General features: G+C 39.6%; 1 protein-coding gene across 1 annotated transcript in view; it reads left to right on the forward strand.

Moving 5' to 3' along the window:
• Positions 1–7,123, forward strand: part of ADGRG4 (adhesion G protein-coupled receptor G4) — a 131,226-nt gene extending 124,103 nt beyond the window's left edge. The window contains 2 exon segments of the mRNA XM_037822767.1: positions 4,897–5,000; positions 6,998–7,123. Coding sequence (XP_037678695.1) covers positions 4,897–5,000; positions 6,998–7,123 — 230 coding nt within the window.
• The last annotated feature ends 2,348 nt before the right edge of the window (positions 7,124–9,471 follow it).

A 9,471-nucleotide genomic window follows, 5' to 3' on the forward strand; every position in this document is an offset into this window, starting at 1 on the left:
TCTTTTCCAATTTGGATGCCTTTTATTTCTTTGTCTTGCCGGATTGCCCTGGCTAGCACTTCCAGCACAATGTTGAATAACAGTGGTGACAGCGGGCATCCTTGTCTTGTTCCTGATCTTAGAGGGAAGGCTTTCAGTCTCTCACCATTGAGTACTATGCTGGCTGTGGGTTTTTCATATATGCTCTTTATCATGTTGAGGAAGTTTCCTTCAATTCCTACCTTTTGAAGTGCTTTTATCAAAAAGGGATGTTGGATTTTGTCAAATGCTTTTTCAGCATCTATTGAGATGATCAATTGATTTTTCCCTTTCGAGTTTTTAATGTGTTGTAATACATTGATTGTTTTTCTTATGTTGAACCATCCTTGCATGCCTGGAATGAACCCCACTTGGTCATGGTGTATGATTTTTTTAATGTGTCTTTGGATTCGATTTGCAAGTATTTTGTTGAGGATTTTTGCATCTATATTCATTAGGGAGATTGGCCGGTAGTTTTCCTTTTTTGTAGCATCTTTGCCTGGTTTTGGTATTAGATTGATGTTAGCTTCATAAAATGAGTTAGGTAGTGTTCCATTTTTTTCAATGTTTTGAAAGAGTTTGAGTAAGATTGGTGTCAGTTCTTTCTGGAAAGTTTGGTAGAATTCCCCTGTGAAGCCATCTGGCCCTGGGCATTTATTTGTGGGAAGATTTTTGATGACTGATTGGATCTCTTTGCTTGTGATGGGTTGGTTGAGGTCTTCTATTTCTTCTCTGGTCAGTCTAGGTTGTTCATATGTTTCCAGGAAATTGTCCATTTCTTCTACATTATCCAGTTTGGTGCCATACAGTTGTTCATAATATCCTCTTATAATTTTTTTAATTTCTTCAGGATCTGCAGTTATGTCACCTTTTTCATTCATTATTTTGTTTATATGGGTCTTCTCTCTTTTTGATTTTGTCAGTCTAGCTAGGGGCTTGTCAATCTTGTTGATCTTCTCAAAGAACCAACTTTTGGTGATATTTATCCTCTCTATTGTTTTTTTGTTCTCTATGTCATTTATTTCTGCTTTAATCCTTGTTATTTCTTTTCTTGTACTTGGTTTAGGATTGGTTTGCTCTTCATTTTCTAGCTTCTTCAGTTGATCCATTAGTTCTTTGATTTTGGCTCTTTCCTCCTTTTTAATATATGCGTTTAGTGCTATAAATTTCCCCCTTAGCACTGCTTTTGCTGCATCCCATAGGTTTTGGTATGTTGTGTTCTCATTTTCATTCGTCTCTATATATTTAGCAATTTCTCTTGCTATTTCTTCTTTAACCCACTGATTGTTTAGGAGTGTGTTGTTTAACCTCCAGGTATTTGTGAATTTTCTAAGTCTCTGATGGTTATTGACTTCTAATTGTATTCCATTGTGGTCAGAGAATGTGCTTTGAATAATCTCAATCTTTTTAAATTTATTGAGGCTTGTTTTATGTCCCAGCATATGATCTATTCTGGAGAAAGTTCCGTGAGCACTAGAAAAGTATGTGTATCCTGGTGATTTGGGATGTAATGTCCTGTAGATGTCTGTTAAATCTAATTCATTTATCAGATTGTTTAGGTTTTCAATTTCCTTATTGGTCTTCTGTCTGGTTGATCTATCTATAGGAGAGAGTGATGTGTTGAAGTCTCCCACAATTATTGTGGAAACATCAATTGCTTCCTTTAGTTTTGCCAGTGTTTCTTTCATGTATTTTGTGGCACCTTGATTGGGTGCATAGACATTTACGATTGTTATTTCTTCTTGCTGAATTGCCCCTTTTATTAGTATGTAGTGGCCTTCTTTGTCTCTCAAAACATCCCTGCATTTGAAGTCTATTTTATCTGAGATTAATATTGCTACACCTGCATTCTTTTGGCTGCAGCTTGCATGAAATATTTTTTTCCATCCTTTCACTTTCAGTTTCTTTGTGTCCCTGTGTCTAAGATGAGTCTCTTGTATGCAACATATTGATGGTTCATTCTTTTTGATCCATTCTGCGAATCTATATCTTTTAATTGGGGAGTTTAATCCATTTACATTCAACGTTAAAACCGTGAAGGCATTTCTTGAATCGGCCATCTTATCCTTTGGATTATGTTTGCCATATTTTTCCCTCTCTCTATTAATATCCTTTATTGTACCCATACCGAATCTCTTTAGTACTGAACCTTTCTCCAAGTCTCTCTGTCCTGTCTTTGTTTCTCTGTCTGTAGGGCTCCCTTTAGTATCTCCAGTAGGGCAGGTCTCTTGTTAGCAAATTCTCTCAGCATTTCTTTGTCTGTGAAAAATTTAAGCTCTCCCTCAAATTTGAAGGAGAGCTTTGCTGGATAAAGTATTCTTGGCTGCAAATTTTTCTCACTCAGAATTTTAAATATATCGTGCCACTGCCTTCTTGCCTCCATGGTGGCTGCTGAGTAGTCACTACTTAGTCTTATGCTGTTTCCTTTGTATGTGGTGAATTGCTTTTCTCTTGCTGCTTTCAGAACTTGCTCCTTCTCTTCTATGTTTGACAGTGTGATCAGTATATGTCTCGGAGTGGGTTTTTTTGGATTTATTCTATTTGGAGTTCGCTGAGCATTTATGATTTGTGTATTTATGTTGTTTAGAAGATTTGGGAAGTTTTCCCCAACAATTTCTTTGAATACTCTTCCTAGACCTTTACCCTTTTCTTCCCCTTCTGGGACACCAATGAGTCTTATATTCGGACGTTGCATATTATCTATCATATCCCTGAGGTCCATTTCGAGTTTTTCAATTTTTTTCCCCATTCTTTCTTTTATGCTTTCATTTTCCATTCTGTCATCTTCCAGGTCACTGATTCGTTGTTCAACTTCCTCTAGTCTTGTACTATGAGTGTCCAGAATCTTTTTAATTTGGTCAACAGTTTCTTTAATTTCCATAAGATCATCCATTTTTTTCTTTAGTCTTGCAATGTCTTCTTTATGCTCTTCTAGTGTCTTCTTGATTTCCTTCATATCCCATACTATGGTCTCATTGTTCATCTTTAGTTCTTTGAGTAGCTGCTCTAGGTGCTGTGTCTCTTCTGGTATTTTGATTGGGGTGCTTGGGCTTGGGTTATCCATATCGTCTGGTTTTTTCATATGCTTTATAATTTTCTGTTGTTTTTGGCCTCGTGGCATTTGCTGAACTTGATAGGGTTCTTTTAGGGTTTGTAGACCAGTTGAAGTCCTTATCTCTAATTTATCAGATCTAGAGCTTCGTGGAGTACACTTTCTCTAACTAACCAGCAGGTGGCGTCCACGAGCCACCTGTTCTCCACAAGCCAGATCTCCCCTGCTTAGCCTTTTTGGTGAGTGGGGGAGTGAGTCTTGTGGGGCCCAATTGGTGTACCAAGCTTGCGTGTGTAGTTGGTGTTGCCTGCCCTGTATGTGGGGCGTGTTTCTGGGCAGTTGGGGAGGGGGGGTGGCCCTAACAATCAAATCTCCCTGATGATCCTAGAGTTTTAAAGCTGCTGCATAGTCTAATCCTTCAGTTCAGTCCTGCCACAGTTTGTCTCTGCCACTGACCCACAAGTCTTTGGTATTGGCGTATGGCTCCTGAGACTTGCAAGTGGGCCCCTCTTCCAGGCCGTGCACCCCGGGTCCTCTGTTGAGGGATGACTGTGCTATGTCACAGGTGAGTGCCGTCCCCCCAGGGCAGTTCTGGGCTGCTGGGCTTCGTAGGGAGGCTCCCAGACTGCTCAAATGATGGCTGAATGGGGCTTTGTTAATTCACACTGCTCCACCTTCCCAGCTCTGGGACATTCAGCTGAGGTTGCAGGGAAGGCTAATGTCCACGCCCAGTTTTGTGGTGTGTGCCTGTTATTTGAAGCACTTCCGTCACACTGGGTTGTCTGGGGCAGCTCTGGGCTATGGGGCTGGCGATGGGTAGGAGTGTTTCCTGTCCACCAGGATGGTGGCTGTGAGCGGACACCCCCCTTTTCTTGGGAAGTTGTGTTGTTTAGTGAATTTTCTCAGCCACTGGATTATTGTCTTTTGTCTCAGAGCTCTCTTAGTTCTGCTCTTGACTTGCCGTGCCCAAATTGCAATTCTTTGAAGCTTTCTGTATTGAGCTTCTTAGAGTAATTGTTTTAGAAAAAGCAAAAAGGATTAAAAAAAAAAAAAAAAAACGGCCCTCCTCAGAGATCTAATGGGTTATTGAAATGCTAATAGACAAAGCAACCAGGGCCATTAAGGAAAGGTGCACAGGGCTGAGAGATCAGCTTTGCTTCGGGATTTGCATATGCGCCTCAAGGCCTGAGCTCCGCCCTTCCCCCCTCTGCGTTCACCAGAACTCCAAAAATCCTCCGCTTTTATTTTGGAGTTTTTCGTGTTGTTTTTTTTCTATGCCTGTCTCCTCTCTGCTGGGCTGGCTGCTCTCAGAGTCTCTGGTGTCTGGTCTCAGTCTATCTATGGTTGGAGTTTGAATCAGTAGAATGAGTTTCCGATAAGAGCAGCCACTGCAATTCTCCCTTCTCCTTCCCGGAGCTGACAGCCCCTCCTCCCCTGGGACTGAGCCTGGCAGGGAGGGGCGCGGGTCCCCTGGCCGCAAAAACTTACAGATTTCGCTGATGTCAGCAGTTCCACGTTTTCATGAGTGTTGTATGAAGTATGCCCAAAGTCAGATTGCTCTGTGGTGTCCAGTCCACGCAGTTCCTGGTTTTTTACCTACTTTCCTGGAGGAGTAGCTAAAACTTACAGCTCACCAGTCTGCCATCTTGCCCCGCCTCCTAGCCCATTAGGCTTTAATTTGATTTTGGTGCTCAGTTATACCTCTATCTTGCTGTCTTAGCAAACAAAACTAATTATACCACATGTTCAAATAGTGCATATAATGAAAAGTTAAACACTTCTGAGAAAAACAAAATTGCTTTGATATTCCCTTCTGTCTCCTACAGATGGGCTAGGTGGATGGAATTCATCAGGCTGTAAAGTAAAGGAAACCAACATAAATTATGCAATCTGTCAGTGTGATCACCTCACCCATTTTGGAGTCTTAATGGTGAGTTTTCTCTTAGTCACTCCTCAATGGAATTTTGACAACTTTTATTAGATTACAGATGATGAATGTATGTGTGAACTAAGTTATTGAAAGTTGTATTGTAAGTGTAAATAAGCCCCCCTTTTCTCATCCAAAAGACAGCAGATTGAAACATTTTTTTTTCTCCTTATAAAATTAACACCTGCTCTTCAAAATTCAAACATTATGGAAAAGATCCCTATAATGTCCCTCCCAAGAGATCACCACCATTAACAGTCTGGTATGTATATCCTTCCAGATTCTTTTCTTGTGTGCATATCAATATACAATTTTGATTTATAAAAATAGGATCAAGTTATTCATATTGAGTTTACCATTTGATTTTTTATCTAACAATATATAATGGACACCCTTCAGGCAAGTATTATTCACCTACTTCAATTTTTAAAAATTAATTTATTGTCATCATCATGTGGATTCAACACAATAAATTTAAGCATTCTCTTGTAGATGAATATTTTAGTTGTCACTGTTTTTCTCTATTTTGAAAAATTTTGAAAAATGCTGTGACACATTTATTCATTTATCTTTGAACATTTCTATAGGATAAATCAACGCAAGTAGAATTGATGGGCTATAATTTTAATAGTTATTACAAAAATGCAGTGTATGAAAGATATATTCCTTAATACATGCAATACTTAACCTAATGAGTTATCTGATCAATTCACATAACTAGGCTTAAAGCCTCAGAGTCATCATTAACTCTCCTATTTCCTTCATGAACTATGGTTCGCCCTAACATCAGGACTTGCTGAATTTTTCTTCAAAATGACTCTCGAAAGTGTCCCTTCTCCTCTACCCACATCCAAGCACTTTCTTATTCTGTTAAGTTACTTTAACATATACAGCTTTCTGAATGTGTAGTGTGTGAGAGCAGTTTTTCCAATTAATGGTTAAGCTCCTTGAGGGCCGTGAGTCTGTTTATATTTCTTTTTACTCTACCATATCTATTTAACAAATTTTAAGAGGTGCTCAGTTGATACTTGTTGAATTGTAAGAATTTTGTTTAGCTCCATCAAATTTGGCAAGATTATTACAGTAGGACTCAAAAGACCAGGATTCATGTTCCAGCTCTGTCACTAACTAGCCATGTGATCTTGGTCAAGTTGTTTCACTCGTTTGGACCTTAGATTTTTCTTTTGAAATGTGAACACTCAGAATAGACCAGGGTTTCTCAAACTTGGCACTATTGATATTTTGAGCCAGATAATTCTGTTGGGGTTGCTGTTCTGGGTATTGGAGATGTCAGTATCACCCTTCCTCCAGTTGTGATAATCATAAATGTCCCCAGATATTGCCAAATGTTCTGGGTGGGGGGAGACAAAATCACTCACAGTTGAGAATTATTGGAGTAGACCAGTATTTCTTAACCTCGTATGAGTCATGAGTCTCCATAACAATCTGATTAAAGCTATGGACTTTCTTCCCAGACCAACGCACATATATATTCAAAGCATTCAGCATGCCATTTCAGGTCTTTTATGGACCACAAGCCAAGAAATTACTCAATTATGTGATCTCTAAGGTTCATTTTTGTCTCTTCATTTTATAAAAGTTATTTAAGGCCTAAGAGAAAGGAACTTTTTTTTCAGTGTTCTCCATGGTGTTTTGAGATGCTCAGTACAGATAATGATTCACATTGCATCCCAAATTCACATCTATTAGCTTGTTATATTTTAAATGTGGAACATGTTAATGACAATATAAACAAGGACTAAATGTTCTTCCAGTGCTGTTGATGGCTCTTCATGCCTGTACATAGAAATTTGCACTAGGCATACACAACAAACAACAATATAGAGTGTTATTATATGTCCATCCTCATACAGTGTCTTGTGAAAGCTATTGCAGATATGCTATATGTCCTGGGAACCTCCTGTTAAAGAGCACTGGAAGAATTATGCCCTAAACTTGCCCTGGTGAATGTCTAAAATACAATACATTGCATTCTCTAGGATTTATCCAAGTCTGAAGTGGATGCAGTGAATGAACGGATATTAGTTCTTATAACATATACTGGATGTGGAATCTCCTCCATTTTCCTGGGAATTTCCATAGTGACATACATAGCTTCTCAGTAAGTTGATGTAACTTTCTCCTGAGTAAGTTTAATTTGATTGGATGGATACTGTTTTCATTGTAACCTTGTTAATTTCATGAATAGGAAGAGGTCAGATTCACTAGATTATAGAGTGGATTTAAAAAGCAAAACAACCTAGGCTCCTCTTTAAGGAAAAGATTATTCTTGGGCTTTAAAAAGCAAGAAGGTTGTGATAAGAAACTATTCCTCTAACAAAATACAAAAACAATAACCATAAAATAAATGGTTGATAAATTGGACTTCATTAAAATGAAAAACTTCTTTCATCAAATGGCACCATTAAGGTAGTGAAAAGATATTCACAATATATATATCTGAAAAAGAATTTGTATACAGAATATATAAAGAAACCTACAAATTGAAAAGCATAAGACAGACAATATGATTTAAAAATGGGCAAAAGACTTGAGCAGGCACTTTACAAAAGAGGATATCTATCCCTAACCCCAACCTTTATCCAAATGACCAAGAAGCACATGACAAGATTCTCAATGTTTCTCATCAGAGAAATGGAAATTAAAACCTCAATTATAGAGAAAGAAGATGGCAGCACAGAGAGGAGTGGAAGTTAGTTAGTCCCCCTGGAACAACTAATAAACAGCCAGGAACACCTAGGAAATAATCTGAAATAACTGGGGGGACTAACGTGACCATCCACTCATCATACACCAACCTGAACTGGGAGGAATGCCCGAAATCGCAGCACAAAATCTGTAAGTAAAAACTGCAGACCTGAGCCAGGAGCCCCCTCACCCCATGGCCCAAACTGCAAAGCCTTGTGGCTCTAGAGAGCAGCACTCTCCCAAACTGCAAAGCCTCAGAGTGCTAGACAGCAGCACTCTCCCAAACTGCAAAGACTGGCTGTGCTAGAGAGCAGCACTCTCCAAGCAAATGAATATAGCTCAGCTGAGGTCTAACTGGGGTTTTAATTAGCACACACTCAATGCAAGCTATGAATCCCCAAGAAACAGACAGAGGCTGTTGACCACTGACCTTGGAGAGCTGGGGACTCTGGGAGGGAGGGGGAGCCCAGAGGACCAGGTGCTGTCTCTGGCCAATGGGTGAAAATGAGGGGGGCCACAGACTTACCCTGAAGGGGGTCTTTCTGTCCCTTTTTTTGGCTCAGAGGAGAAAGCTTCAGCCAATTTCAATTCCCTGCACTCAGACCCAGACAGGGGTGGAGATAGCAGAGTCAGAGAGACTATTCAAATGCTAATGACCTCTCCCCAGGGGATATATCTTCCCTAAGAGGAAAGAGGTGGTGCCAAGCTCTACTACCCTCCTTCCATTCAGAACCAGACCCCATACCCTGGGGGAAAACAGCCACAGACCACACCTCCTTATACCATTTTGGAGCTACAGGCTGACAGGTGCCACCTCCTGGGCAGAAAAGCACAATGACTTGAGTCCTCACAGGGTGCATCAATCTTCTAAGACCCTCAGGGAGACTGAAACTATTGCCTTCTTCCAAGACCTGAGCCCATTCTGGTCTGGGAAAACCTGATTGGGGTAACCAAGGAGGCCAGATGCCTATACAACAGAAAACTAGAACCTACACTAGGAGGCGTGAAGTTATGGGCCAGTCAAAGGAACAAACTTACACTTCAACTGAGATACAGGAATTTTAAACTAGTGCTGGATCAATTCAGAAAGTTTAGAGAAGATATGGCAAAAGAGATGAAGCATATAATGAAAACACTGGGGATACATAAGGTAGAAAATTAAAGCTCAAAAACACAACTGACAGAATCTATGGAAATGAAAGACACAACACACAAGATGAAGGACACAATGGAGACATACAACAGCAGTTCTCAAGAGGCAAAGGAGAACACTCAGGAACTTAAGAACAAGGCACCTGAAAGCCTGCACACAAACGAACAGATAGATAAAAGAATGGAAAAACATGAGCAATGTCTCCAGGAACTTAAGAACAAAATGAAATGCAGGAATGTATGTGTCATTGGTGTCCCAGGAGGAGAAGAGAAGGGAAAAGGGGCAGAAGAAATAATAGAGGAAATAATCAATGAAAATTTCCCATCTCTTATGAAAGACATAAAATTACAGATCCAAGAAGCACAGCATACCCCAAACAGAATAGGTCCAAATAGGTCTACACCAAGACACTTAATAATCAGATTATCAAACATCAAAGATTAAAAGAGAATTCTGAAAGCAGTAAGAGAAAAACAATCCATCACATACAAAGGAAGCTTGATAAGACTATGTGCAGATTTCTCAATAGAAACCACAGAGGAAAGAAGGAAGTGAGGTTGATATATTTAAGATACTTAAAGAGAAAAATCACCAACCAAGAATCCTATATCT

Source organism: Choloepus didactylus, chromosome Y (assembly GCF_015220235.1).
Source record: "Choloepus didactylus isolate mChoDid1 chromosome Y, mChoDid1.pri, whole genome shotgun sequence".
Classification (NCBI taxonomy): domain Eukaryota; kingdom Metazoa; phylum Chordata; class Mammalia; order Pilosa; family Megalonychidae; genus Choloepus; species Choloepus didactylus.